This window comes from Halichoeres trimaculatus, unplaced genomic scaffold (assembly GCF_033239565.1).
Source record: "Halichoeres trimaculatus isolate MK-OKI-2021-1 unplaced genomic scaffold, fHalTri1.1 fHalTri1_scaffold_11, whole genome shotgun sequence".
Lineage (NCBI taxonomy): Eukaryota > Metazoa > Chordata > Actinopteri > Labriformes > Labridae > Halichoeres > Halichoeres trimaculatus.
Genome location: NW_027437189.1, coordinates 11,623,344 through 11,650,803, shown reverse-complemented (window position 1 = coordinate 11,650,803; position 27,460 = coordinate 11,623,344). Strand labels below are relative to the sequence as shown.

Below are 27,460 nucleotides of genomic sequence, written 5' to 3'. Positions count from 1 at the left end.
ACTTCAAAATAATGTAAGATCATAATATCCTGTGCTAATTGTTGAAGTCTAACCAACAGGGTAGCATTGACCTGAGCTGAGATTTTTTTTTTTTTACACAAAATAGATCTTGACTGAAGTTGCTGAATACTTTCGTTTCTCCTCTGGTTTTATATTGCACTTTGTAAACCCTTACACCAAGTGTGCAGAGAGTTCACAGTGAAGTGTCCACTTGGCAAGACAGCCCGTACTGCTTTAAAAGAAGAATCAGAGAAGCCACAGCAAATAAAGATCTGAATGAATGGATGAAACATATGGTTCAATGTTTCAGTCAACCACTGTACGAAACTCAAAAAGAATCCATAACATTAAAAACAGTAAATAGTTATGTTGCTTTGTTTGTTTGTTTTAATAAAGACCATTTTCTTAATCAATTGTAAAATAGCAATTAAAAACTTTTTTTTAGATTCAGTTATTTACATATAAACAAATGAATGTGCAAAATTTACAAGAAATTGGCAAGAAACATCAAATCTGTCTTATTTCTCGTACATATATCTGTAAATATATATCCATGAAAAAAGACAAACCTGTCTGATTTGAATTTAAATCTACAGATAGCAAACTTTAGTATTTACAGCAATAAAAATTGCAGATAAACATTCTCTTAAAATGACAAAAAAAAAGGTACAAAGATCAAAAAATGTATGTGCAGTAAAAATATAAAACATATAAAGTGGGTGTGTTCTGATCGATTTGTTTTTAGAAAAATGATCAGTCAAAGTGCCATTCCTTGATCTGTATTTCTTCCTAAACACGAACCCAAGCTTTTATAAATATAAAAATCTGGACATGTACGTTTTTGACAAAGCTTGATTCACTTTACTTGTTGGTATTCAATTCTCTAAATTTGATTCATATAACTTCACATTACTAACAACCAATCTGTTTCAAGTCAAAGTTACTTGTGTCTATTGTCTTCTCAAATGTTACAAAATTACTCATAATGGATTCAAACAGGGCTCCACTTATCTGAGAGTCTGTAGGTTTAGGGGTGATATTTCTGAAGGCAGGTACAAGACCAGTAAACTTTTCTTTTTCATTTAATTACAAAAAACCTACAAAGAATATTCAAATTTTTCATTGTGAAAAGTTTCACTACACCTCAATTTTTTCAAGCAGTCAAGCAGTAAACTACAAGGTACCTGACAGTAACATTTCCATGTTCACTGTAAAAAAGAGGAATCTCTTTAAGGCCAGATATCACATGGTCCTTGAAGGCATCACCCGATACAGCTGAGTTTTATATGTTCAGACATGATTGATAGGAATGTGAAGTATCTGTCGTCTTTAAAGTCAACGTTGCTACAAAGTACAAAGTGGAGTCTCTTTTTGAGCAACTGTGTCAGGGACTCTGACTGTACAACAGCTACTGCATCAGGAGTTTGAATACAAACACCTTTGGTTTAGCCATGCACAAAACATGACTAACGAGCAATCATTTTTGTTTTCTACACAGCAATGATGAAGAAAAACAGAAAGCACAACAAGACAATAAAAGCATATTTCCTACACATGTAGGAAGAACAGTAGGATAGATACTGTTACTGAAAATGATCAGTCATTCTAATCCATATGGCTTAATCTGGTAAGAAGGCAACTCAGCAGATGACAAGACTCTTGCGAAAGACTCTGTTTAAAATAAAATCCACAGGTTTTAAAACTGCTAAAATATGCCATAAACTTTTGATAAATCAAAATCTCTTGTTAGAACAGAAAGAGAGAGTTCTGGATGAAAACGAGTCAGTGCAGTATGTGTGATATCCTGTTGTTTATGGAATAACCTCACAGAGATTTGCAGCTACACGGTTGTTAGTGAAATAACCTTCATCGGGTTTTCAGGTGTGAATTGCTGAGTTCAGTTTAAGAAAGGTTTGCCTGTGTTTAGCAGGAGCATGATTAAAGTGTGGGTACGACTGGTCTCCAAAGGGTGAGTGCACTGAAAGGCAAACTGAAATAAGGGCTGAGGTCCCATTTTTTTCTCTCCAAGTCGGTGCAAAAACAATAAAGAAAGCCTGTGCTTTAGGAGTTTTTTAGAAGCTGATGTCTTCTTGATATTCTAAGTGGATCTCTGCCCACATTTCAGTCAGCACTGTGTGGCTGCTGGAGGTACCTGCAGCATGGCTTAAGTCAGGTGTTATTTGAGGAAGCCTTTATAAAGCAGGTGTGAGTGACTGGTCCCTCGTTCGTTCTCCAGGCAGAAGAGCAGTTCCCTGAGGTTGACTCTGGTGATTCTCTGTCGTGTAAACTGTCTGGAGCCTGCTCCACTGGATGCTCCAGGCTGGAAGGGGGCTGACCCTGAGCCCTGGTATGGAAGACAGAGCACAAGTAGGATGTAGCAAGTCTTGTTTCAGATGTTCCAAATCTGAAATATTCCATGTTCCTCACCTCTGCGCTGGCACCCCCAACAGGAGAGTCTGTTTTCCGTTTTTTCCTCGGACCGATTGCTGCCAGCGCCGTTAGGTTGGCTTCTCTCTGTCTTATCTGAGCCAGCTCCTGCTGCTGCATCTGGAATACAAGCATTAGCACACAGATTAGTCGCACATAATCATAATGCTACACAGAGCAGAGTCACTTATCCCTGCATGCTCTTACCTCTTTGGCTTTCTGTTTGAGTCTGAGCTGCTCAGGGTCTTCTTGCCGTGACCGAGACTGCAGTGAGGTAGAGGACTTTTTAATATTTCAAGATGGATATGTTCAATTTATTCGATCAATTGTTTTATTCATTCACTCACTCAGTTAGCAGATCTGTCCTCTGGTGACAGCGGCAGAGCAAATGTATACTAATGACTCTGACCTTACTTGCCTTGTCTATGCAATTAAGATAGTGTGTAGGATCCTTCCTGCCAATGATAAAGTGTGTCCTTGTTATAAAATGATACCTTGGCTGCCTTTAAGAGAATCTCTCGCTCCTGCTCTTCCTTCCTTTGCTTCTCCATCTGATCCAGCTGCTCGAAGAATTTAAGCTGTGCTCGCACATCGCTGACCTGCTCATACCGATCGTCCTCCTGAAGGATGAATGAAGATGTTGCATAAAGTAGAGAAATGTATAAAAGAGGGAATGAAATCAGACTCAGAGGCCACAGGTCTCAGCAGCTCTCAAGTAATAATCACCTTGAAGGTAATGTTCTTTTGCTGAGCCACTTGTGACACCTTTTCCAGCAGGTTTTGTAGCCGCTGCTGTGTAGCGTAGGCAATGTAATTCAGTACATCTGTGCCCAGCTCGCTGATACCAAACTTCTTACCTGTCAGAACAGTGTGAGTAAGCATTGAGAGTGAGATGGTGTTGGGTTTAAAGGTCAGAAAAAATGTGCTATACAGGGTTTTTATTCATCTTACCAATCTCCAGGGTTCTCTGCGTGAGCAAAGCGGTGGAGAGGAAGCTCTCATCCTTACAGGAACGCATCACCACACCTACATGCTCAGAGTTGGTTGCTAAGATGCGGGCACTCTCCTCTGATAAATTGACTCCTGCCATGGAGGCCACATCATTGATGTCATCATCATCCCTGAAAAAAAAAATGAAGCAACAAGAAAGACATGAATGGCATCTTAATAAGGCCTTCATCAGGGCTTGATGAAGCCTTCAGTCTGTGAAACACACGGACATGTTTAAACTAGGACTCTTCAGCCCTGAATAAAAAAGGCTTTTAAATGAATGACCCTCTGAGTGCTTTAGATCTTTTGAGAAATGTGGGCTTATTTGAGTGAACTGAGATCTCTGTGGTATTCACTCTTCTACAAACTCTTGATAGTTTCATTTGGCTGTGGTCGTAACGGTCTCCTGATGCAGGGAAAATACTTTACCAGCTAAAATATATGAACACAAGGATCATTCATTATGAAAACTAATAACTGTGTCCAACCAAACAACTGCACTTAAAAAACCTTCAGTGCAGTGTATTAATCTCAGCATTGCCAGGGTGGTTCGTTGCAGGATTTGACATATGCTCTGCCAGTGCCCCCTAGTGGTAGTTATAACTTAAACTCAGATTGTGCAGATTGAAGAAAGTAGAAGCCAAAACTCTCACAATCAAAATATTTTTAGAAAATGTGAAAGTATGTGCAGTTTGTCTTTCTAAACTCAAAATCATAACCATTAAAAAGCTTGGTTTTTTTTTGCTGAACTCAACCTGCAGTCTACGTAAATTGCTCTCTTCATGTTATCTTTGTGAATACAGAAAATATTATGCTACTAAACACATTTGACTGTGCATACCAATAAATAAAAATCAACATTAAGGTGGTTTAAGTTTAAAATAAAAATACACAGAAATGAAGAAATCTCTTGAAGACGTTCAAAGTCAGCTTCCTAAGATCTAACCTACCAATCTATCAAGTATGATTTTAACTCATCAAACAGGATTCATGCCTGGAAGGCATTCATTTCATAATACGAGGAGGTTCTTAAATATCTTAAATTACCCTGGTTCAAGCTGTCCTGAGATAATTATCTCATTGGATGCAGAGAAGACCTTCAACAGGGTGAAGTGGAGCTAACTTTTCTTTGTTTTGTAGAAATTTGGTTTTAGTCCTGCATTTATATCTTAGGTTAGATTACTTATGCTAACCCAGTTGCTTCAGTCTATACTAATGAACTACAGTCACCCCTATTCCCCCTTTGTCAAGGAACCAGACAGGGCTGTCCCCTGTCCCCTCTCTTATCTGCCATATAACCTCTAGCTATATGGCTATGTCAGGATAGTGGGTTTGAAGGGATCAGCTGCGCTGGGAAAATCCCCAAATTATGGTTATATGCCAACAATCTCCTTTTGTACAAGTATACTTGACAAATTTGGGTCCTTCTTAGGATATAAGCTGAGCCTTTGCAAAAGTGAACTCTTTCCCATTAATTTGTCAGCTAAAACTATACCCCAGACTTACTTTTATTTAAAGTATGCTACAGATGGATTTAAATACATGGGTGCTTTTATCACAAACTCAATTAATCAACTCTTTCCCAAATACTTTCCCCTCTCTTTGAGAAGTGTAAACTGGACTCCAAGACGTAGGCAGGTCTCCCATTATCATTAGTAGGGCGAGTCAATTTGGTTAAAATGGTCATTCTACCAAAGTTTTCATACCTTTTTTTCCCCATATTCCAGTTCTTATTAAAAAATCGTTCTTTAAATCACTTGATAAATTAAGTTCTTTTGTCTGGGGCACTAAAAACCCACACATAAGGAAATCAGTGCTACAGCTTCCCAAAACACTTGGGGGCCTGGCTCTCCCTAATTTTTACACTATCACTGGTCGTGTAATATCCATAAACTTTTATACTGGTTAAGTAATACAGCTAACACTGATGCCCTGCATGGGTGAACATGAAAACTCACGCCATCTATACTTTCCCTCCGTTCCCTAGTATGCAGTCAACTCCCTTTGACTGCCTCCAAATTTACCTCAAACCCAGTGGTAATTAACTCTATTAAAATTTGGATTCAAATCAGGAAAAGCCTTGGCCTTCAGAGAGCCTCTGACCCCTCCCCAATAGCAAATAATCACCTATGTCACCCCTCATGTACTGATTTAACCTTCAAGTCTTGGTCCAACAAAAGCATAACCAATTTAAGAACCTTTATAATCAAGGGACTGTGATTTCATTTTCTGACCTCTCACAGAAATTTGACCTACCTCAATCCCACCTGTCTTGGGAGCAAGAGCTTAGCATAACATTACCTGATAACTACTGGCAACATGTCCTACAGGTGGTTCACTCCTCTTCAATCTGTGTACTGCATAGCCTCTTACAATGTAAAGTAGTGCATAAAAATCATTATACAAGTTTAAATCTTTCTTGGATCTGCCCCAATGTAAGTGTTTCTTGTAACAGGTGTTAACAATCCATAGCAACTCATTCCCATATGTTCTGGTTCTGTCCCAGGCTTGCTACATTCTGGTCCAAATTCTTTTAACTCTTAGCGCAGCATATGATACAACTATCATTCTGTGTCCTCTCTTAGCCCAATTATTCTCTTGCAGCCTATTACCTCTGTGCCTCTGCAAACTGTTCTTGGCTTTACCACCCTCTTGGCCAGGAGAATCATTCTCCTTAACAGGAAACACCCTATATACCGCCATCTCATAACAGGAGGTTGAGAGAGCTACTTCTATCCATTAAACTTGAAAAGCTTAGACCCTCAATCAACGGCTCCTTAAGCTCATTTGAAAGGACTTTCAGACCTCTCCTAAGACATATACACTCTTTGTCCTCTATATCTGATTGTAATGAGTTAGAGATAAGCGTTAGGGAGACCCACTTTTATTTATAGTAAATGTATGTATATATGTGTGTGTATATGTATGTATATGTTTGCGTATGTATGTGTGTGTGCAAATATACATGTATATATAAATGAGAGTGTGTTTGTGTATATGATTTTTTTTTGTTTGTTTTGTTTTTTTGATGGTTGCTTAATTTTTGTACCTCTGTGTATGTGTTCTGTTTTGAAAAGAAAGTTACTTGGTGAAAAAGTTAGCTAGATGTTCTGTTATATTTCACTTTTGAACTGTCACTGTTGAAAATATGTCCAATTAAGAAAGTTATTTAAAGAAAAGGTTCCTTGGCCATACTTTAATGGCTAACTTTAGAATTTACTCACTATGAATCTGATACAAATATTGAAGAAAAAAAAAAGGTAATTTTTTAAAGATAGCTTGGATGCCAGTTAAAATTATCTTTTACTGTCTGGCATGTTTGCTATTTGGACACTTTCAGTGAAGTAGGACAGACATTAATCTGACTGTGTAACAAACCTGAAGGTTCCTCCACCTTCCTTCAGCTTGTTCTTCTGAGCAGCTGTGAGCGCGGACTGGTTTATTATTTGTACTCCTCTGACTCCTGGAGCCAACGGCTGCTTCACTCCTGACGGAATAGAAACAAAAAAGGAAACTTCACATTTTGTCGACCTAATAGAAGAATTAAGAGCTCTAACTTCTTTAATCATCAATGTTTAAACATCCATATTGGTGTGATATGACGATTTTCTTTTTGCTTATTTTTATTATACTTATTACTCATATTAATTGATGCAGTTACATAGACTAGCCACACGATGGCAGTATAGGCCTATATTGTTTTTCAGGGACTTTAATTTAACATTAATTCAAATATTCCCACTGGACACTTAATTGATTCAACAAGTAAAGAAAGTAACACAATTTGACATTTAACAAAAAAAATCTACTAAATGATCATTTCAGAGATGAGAGTCCAAGTGTCTGTTAAACACACACCTGTGTGCAGCTGTTTGACCACCTGCGGCTGGCTCACAATGATTCTGTTGTGAGGTTGTCCTCTGAGCGTCACCATAGGTGACTGAGCCAGCGTCACCTGCGGCCTGATCATCGTCCCGTGCTGCTGTGGGACTATCTGTGCACATCGAAGGACAATTTGGATACACAGAATAAAGTACTGCCAAGAACTGAAAAACACAATATTATAATGCTTCCCCTGCCAATGGCATTACTGACTAACATAAGTCAGTCAGCATGCACTTAACATCCATCATTTAACTTACCAGTCCAGGTTTACTTTGAGGTGTCTGAGTGAGGCTGATGACTGTGGTTTTGGTCGCAGCAGTGCTGGTGGTCGTAGTGGCGGCTGTGGAGAGAGGGGGTCGCAGCACCACTGCGGTGAGAGCGGTGGGGGCTGCTGCTGCAGTCTGAGTGCTGGGCTGAGGCAGCAGGCTTTGCTGGATGAAGGCCTCTGAGTCTGGGGTCATCTGACGCAGTGCTGGGAGGCTTCTCTGCAAGTAGACAAGAGCAGGAAGAGTTAAATCTAACTAAAGCATATCGAAAAGTATATTTACTTCTAAATTTGTCTGACTAAAAAGTGTAATACAATACAGCATTACTCTGAAGATCATGGTTCCCTTTGCATAACATAAAATAAAAAGAGTGCATCTCGGGGCTTGGCTACCTTTGATAAGTAAGATAAGTTGCTACCACAGTGACCTGTCAACCTGAAGTAGAGATATAGTGATGATAGATTCCTCCCCTCTATCCTCCAAATATGCCCACTCAGCTTTCCAAAATACAAAGAAAGAAAAAGGTGACGTGTATAGCCTCAGGCTTCAAAAAGCTCTTTGCAAACCAATGAATGACATCTATTTGGGTGCCAGAGGGTAGTATAGGTTGACAGGGTTCCTTAGAAACTTGGGTGGCTGTGGAACTTACCATCTCTGGAGCCTGAATATTTAAGAGCAGAGTCCCAGAACAAAGACATTAAATCACTGTTAAAGGGGAACACGCTGTCGTTTTGCATGAGGGAAAGACTTCATCTTAACCTAAGCTACCCTGACGTGCATTGACAAACAAAAGAAGGGAGAGGTTCAAAAAAGGTCTGAGTTTAACGTGCAGCATTATTTGCATATTTGCGACTATGTTGTTGATCTAACCTTGAGGAAAGGCACAAGGTATGGCTGTGGTGAAGAGTTGAGCTCCTTGTATAACCTACTGGTGAAATCTTCAGGTTCAATCTTTGCCTCCTGTCATCAAAAAAGAACAGAGAGATGGGTATAAGGGGAAAATATAGATTGAACTAACCAAAAGAGAGACACAAACGCTTCAAAGATATGGACAAAGATAAAGAAAACGAAGATGATGGAAAGGGTGAGGAGGTGAGGCAGTCACCAGCAGGTTTTTGACAAGCTCCTTGACGTTGGCTGTGGTCTCAGAAGACTGCTTCCCACTGGATGCCAGTTTGATCAAAGTGGACAGAAAGTTTCTACACTTTTTCACATTCTCAAGTGTCTCCTGCAACAACAAACACACAATTAGATTGTTTTTTAAAGACGCATATCGGATTTAAAGCACACTACAGTTTCTTTGTGGTTATCTTTAAAAGATGACAAAGACAAAAGCATTGAAGGTTAGTACTTCTCTCTTACAGCTGTGATAGCTGTTGGAGTGACAGGAGTCCCAGTGGCTGTGAGCGACCCTACCCTCTGTGTGACTGCTGTGGCTGCAGATCCAGGCTGCACTGTGCTGGGTGTGCCTAACGCCTGTCCTGGGGCGGTGGCACTTCCTCCCAGCATGATGGTGTTCTATAAAAGTCAGTGAATATGCAGGGATGACATGAGGCTCAGGAAAATGACAAGGTCAGACTAACAGATTTGACACGTCTGCTCCAGGGGCTGAGTCCAGTCAACTTCACTAGGACCAACACAATTTTCCCCTTAAGGTTTTTGTTTCTATGGAAGATGTTGAATAACACAGAGCATGCATAAAAAGTATATAATAACATTTTTTTCAAACTTAAGACAAAGGAAATTATGATGTAACACTTAAGACGAAAACATGTTGATACACAATTGTAGAGGCAAATTGTATAACAAAACATGAGAGCAGACATAATACTCAGACTAAGAAACAAATGTTTGGACCTCCATAAATCAACCATCTTTTTTTCCTGTTTATTTAAAAAGGCAAAATGGAATAAGCTTTCATGAAACATTTCAGGTAAAGAAATAAATCCTCTCTGGTCTAAGAAAGAGATGCATTTAGCTGCACTTACAAAGCTTTTTATTCACATTATTAGCCCTGATTAGCTGAAGAGCTGCTCTAAGCACTTTGCCAATAACAACACAAACATGTGCACGTGGAAATCTGAAAAGAATTTATCAAATCTAACAAGCTTCTTCAAATATTTAGAGGAGACTCTTGTCACTACTTGGTTTTCTGATTAACTGCATTTTGTGAATCCATATTTTGCAAATCCACTCAGTGAACAAAAACTCTTTGACCACTGTAAATGGGGAGGAATTAGCAGGCTAGCGTATGAGAGCAGGGGAACAGACAAGCAACAAGCAAAGTATGCCTTCACATCTTCTAAAATTAGTGGTTAAACTTCAAAAATCTACACACTTTTTCACCTCAACTTGTGATATTGCTTGAGATCCTGTGGTTCATAGTTGGGCAGAAGTTTATGATGCAGAAAAATTGCCAACATGAGGGCATGCAGTCTTGCTTAAAAAAAGGGAGGATGGGTGTTTCTGAAAAAAGCTCATTTGTGGCAACTGAAAGCAGAAGCAACAATACTTATTTATTTCAGGACCTCAAAGGGAGGCACACAGCTGGCCCCAAAAATCCGCCAAAAATCCAGCAACATAAGTGGGATCAAAGTGATTGAGGCGTAAACTGAATGTGTTGTTGTTTCAAGTCCAAATGGCCTGACCTATCCTCAAATGTATCAGAAGGGCAGGTAGGAATATTAGCAGCAGCAGTAAAAAGAAAAACTATTTTATACCCTGTGAAACATTTTGAATGTTTGAGAATAAATGTAACCCAGATGGAACCGCTCTCATAGTTTATGCTGCATTCAATAAATAACCTTTTTCATTCAGAGCACATGGTTTGCTTCAGTTTCTTTGCAGGGTGGTGATTTCAGAATCAGCAAAGTAAAGATTTCATTCTATTACACTAAACATTTAGATCAAATTCCATCCTTGTAGAGCAGAACCTAACAGTTATTACTACCCAACTTCTGATGGCGTATTCTTTGCTCGGTAACATAAACTCTGCACAGGAAGTTGAATATCTAAAAGAGATATATGGTGGAGTTACCTGAAGAACGGGAGGTCTCTGCAGAGTGGTGGTGGATGTCACAGTGGTTTGGACTGCTGAACATTGTTTAATGATGGCAGTGGGAGTAACTGGACGAGGCAGCAATGCTGCACCTGGAGCCTGCAGACAACACGAGTTATGAGTTTGTTGCAAAAAGATGTCATTTTGGTTCTTTTTCTTCTGCATTCATTTTAAACCTGATGCAAAAGTTTACCCATACTCAATGAAATGACAGATGGAAAACCAGACTACCTTTTTTGATCAGGGTGAGTGATGTGATTACATGCCAAAACACTGAACCAGAAAGAATTGTTTTGCATCAAAACCTAACAACAGTGATTCATTTTTGAGAGCATCGTGTGTCCTTGTGTTACCTGTAGGGTAGTGACCTGGACAGGTGGAGTGCTGGTGGGGGCCGCTGGTCGTGGTGTCATTGCGCTTTGGGACTGTGACTGTGCCTGCATTTGAGCTAAAGTCTGCTGGTGAATCATCAGCAGCTGCCCGCTCTCACTGCGGACCAGCACCATACCTGTAAGCGACAAAAGATAGGGGGTTAAAAATTCAAAAGTTGGGGGATTTCATGATCAGTCTCATTACTATACTGTATGCAGACAGTTTCTGAGATTAGTGGGTATGGAAAAGTTATCCAAAGGTCTAAAGAGGATGCATGGCTTTATCTCAGCTGATGTGCACAGCTACTCAAGCAGACTCAGCAACAAGTCAGACAAAAATAAACATTCATGGTGCCATAAATCAAAAACTACAGGCTACAGGATGACTTGAGTAAGAAATAGTACACACCCACTTAACATTGTACTGAGTTTTTAAAGGCATTACCTTTTTGGTGAGTTACTGAAAACTTGAGCCTGATAAAATAGCCCGACTATTAAACAGGTGTGGAAAAACCTTGGATGCTCCACTACATTGTAATGCAGTGGTCTGCAAAACATTAGTAACAGGTTACTGAGAGGTGAGACAGGCTAAGATAGCATTATGTTGCCTTAAATTACCCTGCTTTTATGACTTATTAGAGTCTGACCAAGGGCTCTCAGACTAAGAAAGCTTTAAATACAGGGCTTACAACAACAACTAAGTACCACTTTTTGATATTTTCAACATATTTAGTTCCAACAGAATGTACAGTTAAATTTGGGAATAATATCGAATTCAAGTCAAATTAAGAAAATTTTAAAATTCTCTAATAGTAAAAGAGAAATGTGTTTCACTGGCTTCAAAGGTGTTGAGCTGGTCTGTTTTCAGAACTCTGCCTACTTCTTATCTGTCATCCAATTCTGGCTACTGGCTTCTGTCCAAATCATATCTTGTCTACCACGTGTGATCATTTCGTGTTCAAAGTTTCTAACAAAATACTTAAAACTTGAAAAGGCCAATAGAGGCAACAGAGGAATCTTTCAAAGCTTTGTGTCTGTTCAAAAACAAGGTTACCTGGTGGAAGCTGGATGTTTTGGATGTTTGGGGCGTTCTGTTGGGGCTGAGTAAGTCGAGGAGCAAACACCTGTGGAGCAATAGCTCGTATTCCTGCAGGAGGAGCTGCAGCGATAGTTGACGGCACAGAAGTCCTCAAGTTTTGCAGAACAGTAGGGCTCCTCATTGTTGCTGTTGTCGCTGTAGCAACAGAGGAAACCACTGTGTGTCCACTAGTCTGAAATACACTTTTTGTGGAGTTTAGTTTATTCACAATAGCGCCCGTTGTGCTGGCAACACTGCCGAGTGGTGATGTTAAAACTGTGGTTGAGCTCCCTCCGCTTTGTACGGTGCTGGTGGGAGTTTGCATAGGTGGCCTCACAAGCGTGACCGTTGGTACACTGTTCACATGGGACTGAGAGGAAATAACAGCAGTCAGCGGACTCGTAGAAGTTCGAATGATAGTTGTAGTTGCTGCAGGCGACACTGCTGCGCTTCCTTTGCTAACAGAAACAGGTCCGTTGTTTACAAGCGTGACGGCGGACTGAGCGCTGTTTCCACCGCTGTCAGCACTATGACAGTTCATCACCACAGCACTCCCGTTTAAAGTTTGGAGAGCCGTCATTCCGGGTTTTCCGACTACAGATGTCACGTCGGACTCTGCCGTAACGACTCCGCTGGTTGTCCCCGTCTTGGACTGACTCTGAGCGGCTGTCAAGTTCGGTCCCGCCGCCGATGCGGACCCGGCTACCCCATCCATGCTTGGTTCAAGGGAGCCCGTACTGTTAATGACACCTCCCTGACCTCCTGGTCCTACGGCAGCGGAAACACATGAAAACAAGTGGGGTGTCGAGCAACTCTCCGTTTCGCATTAGTTTCGGGGCACATCCAAAGTGAAGCCAAGTTAGCTAATACCACTTGAACAACGTGACCGAAATTAGCTACTGTTAGCTAACTGGAGTGGGCAGCTATCTTACCTGCTTTAGCGAGCTCTTGTTGTGAAAGTCCCATTTTGCTGCCCTATACATTTGTATTAACGTTACTCTCTACAGTAGCGATGCTGTTGTAGTTTGCAGACTGAGCTCTCACAGTTATGTTGACTTGATAGCCCACACTCCAGAGATCACACTGTATCATTAACTACTTTTCGTCCTCCGCTGTTTTCAGCAAAACATCCTCCAGCAAATCGGAGCTCGCCGCCATCTTTGGCCAGCTACGCTGCTTCGTGAGACGCATGCGCCGATTGGATACACTGTTAGTGACGGAAAGCCATGAGGCCGTTTGATTGGTTACTCAAACAAGATAAATTTGGGAACAAAACGTCCTGAGCTGCAGTGAGTGAGTGTGGACTGTCAGAGCTCACGGGCGGGTTGATGAGAAAGAGTGGTACTGCTCGGAGAGCCGCTCCTATTGAAGTTAAGCCATAATGAGAAGGCTTTGTGAGACTGTCAATGTATCTTTGCATGATATTGGACGGTCACGATTCATATTGTATCAAACTGAAATTATACCTACATGACTGTGTTGCTTTTAAGTTTCTAGTTGAACTTATGAAGTAGGCTATACACTACTGAAAACTCGAAACCCAAAAAGTTGTCAGCACAACATTCGCCAAGGAAATATCAGAACTCAAGATTTTGAGTAACGAACAACATTATCAGATCTATATAGACTATACTGTTTGTGCTGAGCATCCCCATTCCATTTTGTACCCCACAGTGCACCTAAATACACTTCTTAGACGTTCTGTTACTGTCACTTCTCAGTCATACTGCTCATACTTCAATCTCAATTCAATCTCTGTTTTATTCATTTATCACTGTTCGTACAATACGTCTGCACTGCAGTAAAACGAAGTCCCTCCCTGTAGATCAAAAAAGTCTTATCCTATCTTTCCTTACCTCACAGTCTATGGCCAGTAGAGACCTGTATTAACCCATGGAAAAGCCCTGATGGTTAATCAGATGATGCCAGGTGCATTTACGCCTTAATCAGTGGGCGTACTCGTCACCTGAGAGCACCGATAAATTGTTTGTGGTCGCTTCCTGACTAAAATGCTGCGTGCATGAGCTTAGCTTGACATATCACCACAATTGCTAGTGAATATTCTTCAGACATGAGCTCAGGAAAGCCTTGCATTGGCTGTAAAATTGCGTTGATTTCAAAAGCCCAAAATCGTTACGAGGGTATTTTGTACACAATTGACAAAGTGAACTCAACCGTGGTCCTTGCTAAAGGTAAGTGGTCATGGCATGTGCTTGAGAATGATTAAAACTTAATTTTGCTCAATTTCTAAATTAAGATAATTTCTCTCGATTAGTCAGGTGTTTGGGAACTGAGGGTCGACCCACTGATAGGCCAACACCGCCTAAAGAAGATGTCTATGAGTACATTACTTTCCGTGGAAGTGACATTAAAGATATTACACTGTGTGAACCTCCAAGATCTCACCATGGCCTTCCACCAGATCCTGCAATAGTACAGGTAAGAAATACTGCTCACACCTGTGGCAGAGAGCCAAGACACAGACTAAATATAGTAAGAGCCTGTTTATGTTTTAAATTGTAGCACCTCTTTTTGTTCAGTCATCTGTTGCAGGATCTTCTGGGGTCTACCCACCTCATGGACCATTTAGCCCAAGGATGCAAGGCTACAATCAGCTTGCTGCTGGTTCTTTGCTCAATCAACAATATGCTGCAGCCCTTGGCCTTGGTGAGTTAATAAATAAATATATTAATCCAAGTAAACTGATTATTAACCTACTGTTTTGGGTAGCTGAGTACTTCCATGTTGTCAAAACTGCAATGAAAGTTTGTTTTTCATGCAGGGCCTGTACTTCCAGGACTACATGTCCGACGGGGCCCTATGGTGGAAAAAGCTGTTCAAACCCTCAATGTGGACAGATCCAGGCTGAGGAGACCTCTGACAGCATCCCAGGAGCAGGAGCAGCGTTGGGAAAAGAGGCCCCCAAGAACCAGACAAGAGAGTCCCCTGACCAGAAGAGGCCCTCGAGCCCCCAGTAAGTATACAGGTTTTCACTGATAAAAGCAAATTAAAATGAAAACTAAATGTTTTCCCCAAAATGTTAATCATTTGGACGGTTTTACAGTCTCAAAGTATTTTAATTTTTGTCATTAATCATGTATCTTTTAAATGTAAGTATGAACAAATGTTTGTAAATTTGAGGAAAGTGGGGGCCTGGTTTGCCCAGTGCTACACATGAAACCGGACAGCAGAATATTGAAAACAGGCCACCTCCCAGAAGAAGACAAGGTAATTTGAAACATTGAAAAGAATATATTTCAGACTTTCTCACCACAAACGATTATGCATTTTTTTTCTAACACAAGTGTTTTTTGAAAATAACTACAGGAGCCCGGAGACGCAGAAACCGTAGTAGAGGACAGCTGATGGTGGCTGATGTTCCATCTGCTACCCTAAAGTTTGACACAGACTTTGATTTTGATTCCTCAAATGCCCAGTTTATGATGGAGCAAATGAAAAAAGACACTGAAGGCAAGATGAATTTAAAAGGTTGGTTGATGTCACAAATGCACCAATGTATTTTCTGTATTTGTTTTCTGAATCGTTTTTATGGACCACATAGTTTGCTTTTGCTTTCACTTTCTTGTTTTAAGTGCCACTTTTTAAAAGTAAGCCTGGGTTAAGGTTTTAGCATTGTTCAACCTTTGGAAGACAGATAATTGTTGCTCTGGGATATGGATACTAGAGTTGTATCATGTTACCCTCTTTTATGTATTTGGTCTTTTTTTATTCTCATGTGTTTATCGTTTTTTTTATTTTATTTTTTTTATTACCATTTGGGTCGATCACAAATTGATCTGGGGTTGGGAAGTGGTTATAGCATAAAATCAGTTATTTTTTATGTTCAAATCTTTTTTTTTTTGTTCTAAACACAAACTTTTTTGTCTTCAAATTTTTGGATAATCATTACATATTTCTGTTTGCAGTTCAGGAAGTGGAGGAGAAAGAAAAAGAAGAATTGCACTTGGCTGCAGACAGTGATCTGTTTGGACCAAAATGTTATTACGACAAAGCAAAGTCTTTCTTTGACAACATCTCTTCTGACAAAAAGTTCAGGTAAACCTTTTTGATCATTAACCTTAACTTTTTTTTCTTTGAATGCTACAGTATTTAGGCCTCTCCCTGTGTTTCAGACTGACATGGGCAGAGGAGAGAAAGCGCAATTTAGAGACTTTTGGGGTCCCTGGACGGTTCTTGAGGGGCCAGGGTTTCAGAGGAGGTTATAGTGGACAAAGAAGACGAGGACCCACTCAGTCTTCTAACAGGACCAGGAGTGGACTCTATTGAAGGTCAGAGTTGGGTACAACAGCACTATAGATGACCAGTCCTTGGCTTAATTCCCTACATGTATAATAGTTCTCTGAATCGACTGAAGCGGCTCTGTCACTGTTGAAAGAAGGGTCTTCATTTTTTTCCTCCATTTGGCTATACCCCAAATTGCCACATTTGTTTTGTTTTTGTTTTTTTTTTCCTCATCATTTGGCCTCAATTTAAACATGGATGCTTTTCTCATGACATGGTCCACTGAGACAGAATATTTTCCCTTCAGTATTAAAGATGTTTTTCTTTTTCAATTTAAGAGGAAGTGAATATTTAGGTTTCTACATTTTGCTACAAGGTATAGCTTCACTCCTAAAATTACATTTTGTGATAGAAATTTGTGGCTTTGCCTCTTGGGGTTCTTCCTATGAGTACATTAATTTCATGAATGTGTGCTGTTATCTATAAATGGTGTCAACATTAAGTGAACTAAATTTCAATGTATTTGAAGAACATTAAATTGCTTTAACTTGTAATATTAAGGCAAGTGAAATTATGTAAATAAATTGTAAATTGCTGATGTGCTTGTCTTGTGTTTTCTGATATATTACACAATTTCTGATAGTGTGAGCTTTACAAGTGGAGTCTGCCATCTTTACATGATACTTATTCTCTGTTTTCTCTTTGTGTTTAGTTCCCTTGCCTTTTATTGATAACAGGTTTTTTTCATATAACATCTTGAAAACCTCCAATATGTGTGCTGTCAAGTCAAAAGCAATGATAGCTGGGATGCAGAAGTCTTTCAGAGAAGCGTGGGAGACGCCAGGTGCATATTCTAATAAGGGTATTTGCGTCAGTACTTCGTATATAAATTTCTCTGTGCTTACAAAAATAGTTGGACAGTCCACTCACTACAAAAGCCCCACTGGTCGACATGAAATGTGGACTGATTAGCTTTTATGAATCAAAGGATGCCCCGTCTTCTGTAAGGGAAAGTGGTAGGCTACTTACTGTCTGGGCCATACCAAAAAAAGGGACGGGGGAGTTCTACTTTCGTGTAAATATTTGTCTATCTGCTATTAATTGCATCCAGGGCATAAAAGCCTAACAAATATACTTAACGTTGATATCAACTTTAAAAAAAGACCTTTTTAATTTTTTCAAATCCCCCCTTTATCACAGGGAACTGACTTGACGCCCCCCCTCATTTCTTTTTGTAATGGATACACTATGAAGCCAAATAGAAGGCTGCGCTCATGATAATAAATGTTAGAATAAAAGAAGCGCTTTTATTTCCCATATGACAACATGTCGGTGGCATTTTCATCGGCTCGCCCCAGGACTAAAGGGGAGGTGACACAGCAAACAATTCAAAAGGTAAGAATATAGATTTGACACGGCGTCCGGGATTAAATATTCCAGTCTGGGTGGGAATGTGGTGTCTGCCTCTAGTGCGGTATAAAAGTATATCTGTGGATATCAGAAGAATGGCAACTGGTATTGTAGTGGTACAGTCAATTGAAGGTGTGAGCTATAGCCTACAAAGCCATGGCGGTAACTATAAGCGGCCGTTAATAGGTGGAGCTCGGACCGTTTGTTTGTGACACTATTTCACGCGGGTTTTGTCCTGGCACATAGGGTGAATATCTGAATTAGTCTTCGGTTTGTGACTGTGACCAATTAATTTAAGTGCCATCGTCGAAAAGAGTAGCCTACTTTGTTGATGTCACTCTCTTTGTTATTAAAGCATGCTAAAAGAATATTTACAGTGTAGAATGGGCATAGCTGGTCAAAATACATCAAGACTACTCCATGAGTAACATGCCTCTCAAACGCAGCCTCTTTTATCCTCGACTGAACCGGATGTTTCCGGTAAAAAGACAAGGACTTTGAAACGGTGTCCTGAATAGAATATGTGAGAAGCTGCTGCTTTATTTGGCTCTATTATGAAAAAAAGTGACCCAGATAAAAATGATTTTAGCCTGGCTGAGATTCTGAGAAACCAGGACAGCATAACACCACTGTCTCCATTAGAAAGTTTTAAATAAAGTGGGCACACAATACTTATTAAAGTTGTACTGCTGTTCCCCAAAGATGCTGGATGAAAACCACCATTTAATACAATGTATAATGGATTACCAAAGCAAAGGGAAGACAGCTGAATGCACACAGTGAGTGTTATTTTTTTTTTCTTCACTCTGACTGATTCTTTGCAAATATAGCCCAACATTTAGGTAAAAGTGACCATACAAATTTATGTTTTATTTCCCTTATTTTTTTCAGGTATCAGCAAATCCTGCACAGAAATCTTGTTTACTTGGCTACAATAGCTGATTCAAATCAGAACATGCAGTCATTACTCCCTGCGGTAAGTCCTTTTGCAAGTCCTGGAGGGGGGTTTAAAATCTTTATCAGATTCATTGTACATCCCCACATGACACCCTTCTAAGGCAAGAATGCATTAAAAAATCTATTCTATTAAAGTTTTTGGTGTATTGAAAAGCACTTGGATTATCTCACAGTTATTGTTTTAACTGATGAGCTATTATTTTTATTCCAGCCACCCACAGCTAATATGTCCATGGGCCCCGGAGGAATGGGTCAGAGTGGGGGACACGCTCCAAGTAACCTTAATGACAACATGACACCAGGACTGCCCCCTACATCAATGATGCAGAGCCAAATGAGCAATGGTGAGAGGCTCTGGCTCACATTTTACACTTAAACAGAGACTCTGTGTGTGCATACAAAAAGCCACATGTTGCTCCCTGACTTGAGTGCATGTCTGCTGCTGTCTTTCCTGCATGCTTGTTTGCAGATCCACAATAATATCATGTTTTGTACTCTACTGGTCAAAAGTTTTAGAACACCCTAGTTTCTTCCAGTTTTTTATTTAAATTCAAGCAGTTTCAGCCCTATAAATAGCTGGAAATGGCACAAGTCAGTGGTGAACTTGTAAGGTTACCCAGGACTGCAAAACAATTCGTGGTGTCCCAGGTTTTCTTGATTACTTACAACCATCTCTGTCTGTATTAAAGAAATGCTGGAGCACACTGTGGTACTATATCCTCATGAACAGTATTGAACTGTATTGTTCTTTATAGAGTAAGCAGTACAATAAAAATGGTGAGGCAAACATAACTAATAATGAAAAAGAGACAGGCCATCACAAAATTTTAAGAAATAGGTTGTTCCTTCAGAGAAATTGCCAATAAAGTAAAAGTGAGGTCAGTGAGTACAGTTTCCTTCGCCATCAATACACACTCAGAAACTGTGGAAACTCTGACAGGAAGAGAACAGGGCCATGAAACGCCAACAATGGACCACTAAAGGTAGAAAGAAGGTGGTATAGACTGATTAATCAAATTCGAAATTTTTGGTGCTTCATGCCAGACTTTTACATCGAGTAGGCGAAAAGATAGTCCCCCAGTATGTGGAGGAAACATGATGATGTGGGGATGTTTTGCTTGATCAAGGATCTGTGACTTGTACAGAAGGGGAGAGGCACCTTGAATCCAAAAACAGGTACCATTGTACTCTGCAGCATCATACAATACCCTCTGGTGTGCACCTAATTGGTCAGAGTTTGATCCTACAGTAAGACAAGAGCCCAAAACACAAATCAAAGCTATGGCAGAGCTACTTGAAGAATAAAGAAAGGAAAGAAACCTATAAAAATTCTAGATATACAATAACTTCTGAAACAGAGCTGGGAAAATTCTCTGAAGAATATTTGATTTCCATTGTAGAAAGAATACTATTATACACTATATAGTATGTTCTAGTGGCAAATGGGTATGAATGTGTTCAGCTGTTATATCTACTATCGTTTATTTGTTTCATACTTTGATTTCAGAGTAAGATCATAAAACTTCATTTTTTTCAATTAAAAATACAAAAAATATTGGGGTGTTCTAAAAATTTTGACCAGTATAGTCACTCTGCCTCTTTTTGTGGTAAAGTGTCTTTGGTCTGAAGTTCAGCTAATGGCCTGATAATCAGATTTGTTTGCAGCCCCAGCTACTCCTGCTCTTTTTCTTATCTATCCTGACACATTTAATTTACATCTGTAACTCTTCCTACAACTGAGCAAGCCCTCTGTGCAGAGGAACTGAATGTGACAGACATTCACCACATGGCAACACTCGCTGGCTGCTCTGACTGTGCATGTGTGTTGTCAGGCCCCAGCCATGCCCCCATGCAGCAGCAGCAGCAGTCTGGTCAGGTTCAGTCGGCTAATCCCCTAGCATCCCTCAGCGGCTATGGCAGCCCAACCTCTGCACCCAGCTACCGGCATGCTGCACCCTCCTCCCAGAGCAGCATGATCCAGGGCCCTGTGCCTGGCTATGGCTCTTCCTCATCTTCTTCCTCCACATCCTCCTCTTCCTCCCGCAACAACCTCAGCGTTCAGTCTAACCAAGGTGAGCCAGGAAAAGGGGAGAAGAATCAAGAGAGATATATCAAATTTCTTGGAAGGCTTCTGAACTGAATACACTAATGATGAAAGTTTTGCACATAGAGGACGCGAGTAATGGGAGGAGTCCTTTATCAGGGTTCAGTGCCAAACTCCCCCTCAGTTTTACCCTGAAAAAGTTCTCATACATACATGTAGTTGAAAACTGTTAACTTCCTGCTAGTCAAGTGTAACACAGAGACACTCATTCAGTTCATCAAAATGGAGTTGTGCCTTTTCCACTTTTCCTCCTGCTCCAGACTGCCCCTCTCTTTGCTTTGACCCCTGACCCTGAAATGCAGCCCCCCTCTCTAGATGCATATTTACTATAACTCTGTTTATGCATCAACTTCATCCGCTTTGTCTGCATTTATACTTAAGATCGGCACCTTGAAAGCATCTCTTTGAAGAGATTTTTCTACGACAGATCCCTGTCTGCTGTGAACCCACATTGGCTTTACCTTTTACCCTGAGAGCTGTTGATGTCCTATATTTTTGTACAACCATACACATTTCTGCCCTTTCAGATCTGAGAATGTTTTATCTGTTACGTGCCTGTGTATGATAATTTATAAGATCCCTTTTCTACAATCTAAACTCCCTCCCAGTCACCATGATGCACCAACAGTCTGCCACTTCGCACTATTCCTCAGCCCAGGCGGGAGGGCAACACTATCAGGGACAGCAGGCCATGGGCATGATGGGTCAGGGCAGTCAAGGGAACAGTATGATGCCTCAGAGACCCATGGGTTCCTACCGCTCTTCACAGCAAGGTAGGTGGTGAGACTTTAACATGCCAATTCGGTTTGGCAAGTGCAAAGAGCTTGGAGGGTCTGTGCTGTCGAGTGAGTGCTAAAGTACAGACCAAATAGATGTGTGAATAGAGTTTGGAACTGAAACTGTCAGCAGATTTCAGTTTGCCTCTGAATGCCAGTCTCACAGTTTCCAGAGAGATACAGTTTTGCTGCTTGTATGGTATTAGAATTTTTGCAAGCCCATTAAGTGCAAGGGGTGTTCAAAGTGTGCACACTGGTGGAGCTCAGCTGCCCTCCTGTGACTTTAAGAAGCAGTCTGGAGATGTATCTCCCTTGTCACAGTTGGTTTCCATTCCTGTAAATCACTTTTGCTATGTCAGTGTGTGCCTAATAATAGCTCCACCCTTGTCCTGTTATGTCTTTGAAGGGAGAAGACTAAGCACATTGTAACTAAAAGAAAGGGATACTGTTTCCAGGGCAACAGGCTACAGTTGTAAGTCCTAAGACATCCTGGTGCACTGTTATCCTTACATGACCAGGGGAAGTTTTTCTAGCTTAGAGCTGCTTTATGGAATAGCCATGTCCAGGTTTATCTGGGTGGTGTAAGGATGATGCCAGAGCTCCCAGTCAATGGTTTAATTAGAAATGATAGGAAAAGATGCTAGGATGTTGCTATAGCTGCAAAAGGTCTGTTACAGTTCATTTTTGTGGTTGGATACTTCTGCGTCTCGGATTGTTTGTAATAGCTCTTTGACTCTTACCACTACTGGTATATTTTTCCAGATGTAATTTGTGTTTCACCCTGAGTTGGATCAAATTCAGAGGTTTAAAAAACGAGTGAAATCTGGAGTTTCTGCACATCATCACCAAGAACAGATCCAATTTCCCTTGATGAATGACTTTTGATCCAATGTATCACCTAAAACCCAAATTAATTTCACTTTCTGAGTTATCCACAATAGATGCTCTACCCTAATCTGTTTTTCTAAAAATCGTGAAATAATTTGCCTCATGGTATGAGCTCACACTGGACTTAAAGAAGCAGGGTGTAGTATATATTAACATCAAGCAAAACAGACCAGGTAGAAAGGAAAGACATTATTCATAAGCATGTGTAGGTTAGTGTAAAATCACCTGAATTAAAAATGAGGGTTTTATTTTAAACTTTGAATGAGCCTTTTTATGGGGTGCCATAGGACTAGCAGTTGAAGTGTGTGTCCCACAGCGGCTAAAGAGCTCATTGCAGCAGTCCGCTTTAAAAAAAAAAAAAAAACATTAAATAAACCCAGCATTGTGCTTAGCCATACATCTGCAGTAACAGAACAAATTAGTAACTTAAAAGCTTTTATATTTTTTAAGTGGTTTTCTTAAATGCAACAGTTGGAAGGCGAAGGAGAGTTTTCAAAATAATTTGCTTTATGGAAAGGTCTTGACAAAGGATCTTACTTATCCTACACCCAAAGCCACCATCACTTAAGGAAGTAGGGGTGAGCAAGGGAGCGTTACAATCTAGAAGTGGCTTAATTTTTCTTTATACTATACCTTCAATAATATTATTTTAAACAAAATTAAAATGTTGTCTTTATTCTAGCTTCATGTCCACATAAAGCTACTTTTATCAGTCTTATTCTAATCCACATATATGCCTGTCCAAGCTGCCTTCGAGTCCTGGCACAGCCCCAACTCATCGTCCAATTGGTCCAACCAAGTGTTTAACCAATCGTGATGTCGCCTGTCTTGCAGGATCTGCACAGCAGTACATGGGACAAGACGAGTTCTACGGAGAGCAGTATGGACACACTCAGAGCTCCAGCGAGCCCACAAACCAGCAATATTACCCTGATGGTAATCATGCACATCCATAAACTCCATACACACAGCTCTCAAACACACAAACCCCCATTAGAGGCCATTACAGTTCCTTTCAGCACTATCTCACAGGCTTAAGCCACATTATAGCAACGTCAAAGCCCCAGCTCTTCTTCCCAGTCATCGTTTTGTGCCTTTATGAGAGGACGTGAAAAGTACTGAGAAAATCAGAAGACTGCTATTGGTCTCAATTCTGTTCCTCCCCCGTGTCTGTGTCCATACTGTCCCCTTTGGTGTGCAGAAATTTCAGATTTCAGAGCGTGCTATAGCTTCAGGGTGCTTTTTGTGCTATGTGCACGTTAAAGAAGCTCGAAGCCTTGAATTCTGTCATTGCACATTCATTGTAAATATGAATGATACTTTTTCTTCTGCATAAGTTTTCTTTTACTCGTTCCGAAGACTCTTTGCATGTGTCAAATTGTGTTCTGCACAGGTCATGGGGAGTACTCATATCAACAGTCTTCTTATGGTGACCAGGGCTATGACAGGTCTTTTGATGACTCATCACAGCATTACTATGAAGGAGGTAACCCTTTTTCTTTTTTTTTGGACAGCAATATGCAAACCAGCTTGATGTGTATTTTCTTTCTCTGTTTACAAGCAGTGTATTTGAGTCCAGCCCTAACACTAGAAGCTCTGCTTCAAACTGTATGTTTAATACAGGGTGTGTGCCTGTGTTTATACACCTTCAGGTAACTCTCAGTACAGTCAGCAGCAGGCTCAGTACCAGCAGGGCTCTAGCCAGCAGCAGCCCTTCAGCCAGCAGCAGTACTCGTCTCAGCAAGGCTACAGTGGGCAGCCACAGGGATATGGTCAGAGTAAACCCATTTAGCCTAAAGTGTGGAGTCATATTTACAGAGACACAAAACAGATAACCAAATTATTTAAAAGTACACCCTCTGCTACAGGTCCCGGACAAAGTGGATCCTCACAGTATTCTCAGTATCAACAGAATCAAAGCCAACAGTTTGGGTCCTACCGCTCCTCCCAGGGAGGCCCTGGAGCACAAACACAGAGGCCGTATGCCTACGAACAGGTACATCTCTGAATCTCTAGAAACTGTTTAATTCAAATAACCATCTTAAAAAGATATATTGCTCCTAAATTTTCCCAATTGAATGCTTTCAATCACAGAATTTTCAAAGTTTGGAAACTGCAGGAAGCATCATTTTGCGCAATTTCTAAAGTCACTGTTTTCCATGCTTAAGTTACACAATGTAACGTAAAGCACACAATTTAATTTGTAGCTTGAGGTTAACTCTTCTTTTGTTGTATACCTTAATGCTAAGCATTGTTTTTGATTCATACTTTTCAAGTCCTACTCTACTGTATTTTGTTTTTTTCTGCTCAATCAGTAGCATAAAAAAAAAAATGAAGGAGGCAAAAATGTTAAATCTTTTCTCTTTGTGTAAAAACCTTTGCATTTCAGGGTCAGTATGGGAACTATCAGCAATAAGACTGCACAGCGCTTTCCGTTTGGAAGAAGTGAAAATCGGGCATTTTAACAGTGACTGGCTCAGCTGTTGAGAGTATGATCTGGCTGCATTGGATTTATTATCCTCTTGTTAACGATCATTTTGGCTAAGAACACGGCAACTATTCATGTGATGCTTTTGTTTGTTTTGCTTGGTGTTTGGATTACTACAGGGTTATTGCCAGTAGCTGGAGACGTGTAGCACTCTTGATGGCTGAAAATATAAACTGCTTGAATGGAGCAGTATAGCCTCATCAGATTGTACCTCTATATCCTTTTATTTTTCCTCTGTCTCTGCTTTTAACTTCTCTTAGCCTGCCTCGTACTTTAAAAAGCTACTCTATTTCACAAGCCTCCTTCTTTTATATTCCAATGGGTGCCAAAAAAAACTGGCCAGTGGATTTTTAAAGCAAAAACAAAGACAGAGAATGTCCCTTTTTATTTACTTATCTTCCTTAAAGCAGCTTGTGCTTTGAGTCCTTGCCAAGACACTGTTATATGCCATGTTAATTGGGAGTTGGTTTCAAAACGGTGAAAATGTTTGTAACCTGACTAGATCAGGGGGTAAGCCAGTGTTAGTCAAACTGTGATGTGTCGCTGTGTATTTAAACATTATGTGAGTTCACTGTTCTTAAGTCTTACAGTATTCCTAGGCACATCCAGACTTAAAAAGTGTGTACCATTGTCCATGATAATCATACATTGTGGTAGTCCTTTTGGCTCTATATTTTGAGAGGGAGTACTCTGCACAGACATGTTTAGTGTGTAAAGATTAGAAGGTTTGCTAATCTGTTGCCATTCAGTTTTAATTTAACATCAATTTTGCCAATTTTATCAGCACTTTATTTTGTAGTGATCCTATTTGTGTCATCAACATTTTTTATATTGTATAGTAATTAAGGCTGTTTTTAACTAATGATCCTCAAAAGCCAAAGTAACACAGGAACAGAGCAGCTGTGTGTCCTGCACCTCTACTTCAACTAGTGCAATACACTCATTCATTGATGTTATAGTTGGTTCTTATAATGAATGCACAATGATTATCATTATTTGTACTTTCTTGACAGACAGTAATGGAATAAGTTGGGGTTGATTTGTTTTATGCTGTTTTTGAGGTAATTATTTTCTGTAAACCTATGTAGCTTAAGGATAGATAATATGATGTTTTCAGTACAAGTGTTAAGTTTACTCGTTTTCAGTGGAAATTGTAATCACTATCATCTGTATTAGTTTAAGACAACAATGTTCAGAATAATGTAAGTTATTTTAAGCCTAACTTAAGAGTTAAAATTTAAGAAAGGGTAAGGTGAAAGTTAATTAGGTACCTGTGTTTGTATAACACTTACTGTGCAGATGTACAAGCACTCTTGCCTTACTCATCTATCTATCTATCTATCTATCTATCTATCTATCTATCTATCTATCTATCTATCTATCTATCTATCTATCTATCTATCTATCTATCTATCTATCTATCTATCTATCTGTGTTTATTTATATACAAGGAGAGTAAAATTGAGACAGCCCCTTGGGCTCTTCTGCTTAGCCCCGTTTCTACCTGTTTAATAAGGATTTAAAGGATAAGTACTTCCATGAGAGTCCATCATTGCAGTATATTCTGGATTACCTCAAATGGGTAAAACAACACAATAGTTGCAGTAGTTTTGCAGGGTAAATCGAGTATGTCAAATGCCTGGCTGTTAAACAGCTAAATAACATTGTGCCACTGGACAGTGACAATCACATCCTTCTGCATCAGTTATTCATTTCACTGTAATTTCAACAGGTATGCATGTTTTCCCAGTTATGTGTCATGTGTGACTATAGATGTGGGTGGTATACCTCATTTATGTGTGAGTGTGAGAGTGAGTGTTTGTGTAAGAAAACATACAAGAAAGAGACAGAAACAGTAAGTTTGAAAGAGTAAAGTTTTTGTGCATAATCAACATATGAATGTTATTTACTTATTTACCGAAGATTGCATTTTATGTCTTTTATTACTGTTTGTGATATTAAAATAAACTGACAGACACCTTTTGTCAGTCTGCAATTTGTTTCCAAACATAAGAAATCATTTCAATTTTTTAAAGCTTTTTTTTACCTCTTTTACTCTAGCCTACAGAAAACACTCATACTCTTTTCAATCAATCAGTCCATTAGACTTTAATCGTACAGCACTTTTCATACATAATAAAACAACATAACCAGACAATACCACACACATTCTCCACCACCCCTGTCCATATAAAGAACATCACATTAAAAAATGGTGCTGACAAACTGAGGATTTTTTTTCTTTATTTCATTGCGTTTCCTATTCTTGCTGATTTTATGTTTTTTATGTTTGGTCCTCATGGTCTCTTTTTAGGCTGCATGGTTCTTGTATTGTCTGGGTTTCTATTAAGTACTATAAATTATGGAAAGGACCTTTTCACCCCATGTCCTTTTACACTGTCTCTCACTGTTAGTCTTATTTTAAACTGTGCTTTTTGTTTTTATTTTATTGTGCTCATTGTTTGTTTGTTTGTGTTTTATTTGTGCTGAATGCTTGTAAAGCACTTTGTAAACTTTGTT

General features: G+C 39.8%; 3 protein-coding genes across 7 annotated transcripts; 2 read left to right on the top strand and 1 right to left on the bottom strand.

The window, feature by feature from the left end:
• Window positions 1-572: 572 nt before the first annotated feature.
• LOC141799197 (transcription initiation factor TFIID subunit 4-like) lies at window positions 573-13,995 on the bottom strand. 2 transcript variants are annotated; one of them, XM_074681362.1, is made up of 16 exons: window positions 13,008-13,175; window positions 12,052-12,843; window positions 10,980-11,134; window positions 10,606-10,725; window positions 8,931-9,086; window positions 8,674-8,796; window positions 8,439-8,528; window positions 7,560-7,787; window positions 7,276-7,411; window positions 6,796-6,904; window positions 3,379-3,548; window positions 3,154-3,284; window positions 2,922-3,047; window positions 2,635-2,691; window positions 2,428-2,547; window positions 573-2,344 (listed from the first exon to the last, which is right to left on the bottom strand). In XM_074681362.1, the coding sequence occupies exons 1-16, from the start codon at window positions 13,039-13,041 to the stop codon at window positions 2,177-2,179; spliced, it is 2,715 nt and encodes a 904-aa protein (XP_074537463.1). In that variant the 5' UTR covers window positions 13,042-13,175; the 3' UTR covers window positions 573-2,176. The 2 variants fall into 2 exon arrangements, with proteins under 2 accessions (XP_074537463.1, XP_074537464.1); XM_074681363.1 differs by lacking the exon at window positions 13,008-13,175 and adding an exon at window positions 13,932-13,995 and having other exon boundaries at window positions 574-2,344.
• A 56-nt stretch (window positions 13,996-14,051) lies between these two features.
• LOC141799198 (protein LSM14 homolog B-like) lies at window positions 14,052-16,802 on the top strand. The gene is made up of 8 exons (XM_074681364.1): window positions 14,052-14,267; window positions 14,351-14,514; window positions 14,616-14,742; window positions 14,858-15,049; window positions 15,217-15,303; window positions 15,403-15,564; window positions 16,002-16,131; window positions 16,209-16,802. The coding sequence occupies exons 1-8, from the start codon at window positions 14,147-14,149 to the stop codon at window positions 16,360-16,362; spliced, it is 1,137 nt and encodes a 378-aa protein (XP_074537465.1). The 5' UTR covers window positions 14,052-14,146; the 3' UTR covers window positions 16,363-16,802.
• A 757-nt stretch (window positions 16,803-17,559) lies between these two features.
• LOC141799937 (calcium-responsive transactivator-like) lies at window positions 17,560-27,391 on the top strand. Of its 4 annotated transcripts, XM_074682362.1 has the most exons (11): window positions 17,560-17,712; window positions 18,430-18,506; window positions 18,619-18,703; window positions 18,896-19,028; window positions 20,517-20,756; window positions 21,397-21,561; window positions 23,287-23,388; window positions 23,846-23,938; window positions 24,105-24,224; window positions 24,321-24,448; window positions 24,842-27,391. In XM_074682362.1, exons 1-11 carry the CDS (start codon window positions 17,644-17,646, stop codon window positions 24,866-24,868), a joined length of 1,239 nt encoding a protein of 412 aa, XP_074538463.1. In that variant the 5' UTR covers window positions 17,560-17,643; the 3' UTR covers window positions 24,869-27,391. The 4 variants fall into 4 exon arrangements, with proteins under 4 accessions (XP_074538463.1, XP_074538466.1, XP_074538465.1 ...); XM_074682365.1 differs by lacking the exon at window positions 20,517-20,756 and having other exon boundaries at window positions 21,442-21,561; XM_074682364.1 differs by lacking the exon at window positions 20,517-20,756.
• The last annotated feature ends 69 nt before the right edge of the window (window positions 27,392-27,460 follow it).

Coding starts and splice junctions, on each gene's coding strand:
- LOC141799937 (XM_074682362.1), top strand. CDS start 17,644: ATGTCGGTGGCATTTTCATCGGCTCGCCCCAGGACTAAAGGGGAGGTG. Junction 18,507..18,618: donor AAGACAGCTGAATGCACACA/GTGAGTGTTATT, acceptor TATTTTTTTCAG/GTATCAGCAAATCCTGCACA. Junction 18,704..18,895: donor TGCAGTCATTACTCCCTGCG/GTAAGTCCTTTT, acceptor TTTTTATTCCAG/CCACCCACAGCTAATATGTC.
- LOC141799198 (XM_074681364.1), top strand. CDS start 14,147: ATGAGCTCAGGAAAGCCTTGCATTGGCTGTAAAATTGCGTTGATTTCA. Junction 14,743..14,857: donor TGCTGCAGCCCTTGGCCTTG/GTGAGTTAATAA, acceptor TTTTTCATGCAG/GGCCTGTACTTCCAGGACTA. Junction 15,565..16,001: donor AGGCAAGATGAATTTAAAAG/GTTGGTTGATGT, acceptor TTCTGTTTGCAG/TTCAGGAAGTGGAGGAGAAA.
- LOC141799197 (XM_074681362.1), bottom strand. CDS start 13,041: ATGGGACTTTCACAACAAGAGCTCGCTAAAGCAG. Junction 6,905..7,275: donor GGTCAAACAGCTGCACACAG/GTGTGTGTTTAA, acceptor CTATTCCGTCAG/GAGTGAAGCAGCCGTTGGCT. Junction 2,345..2,427: donor TTGGGGGTGCCAGCGCAGAG/GTGAGGAACATG, acceptor CTTCCATACCAG/GGCTCAGGGTCAGCCCCCTT.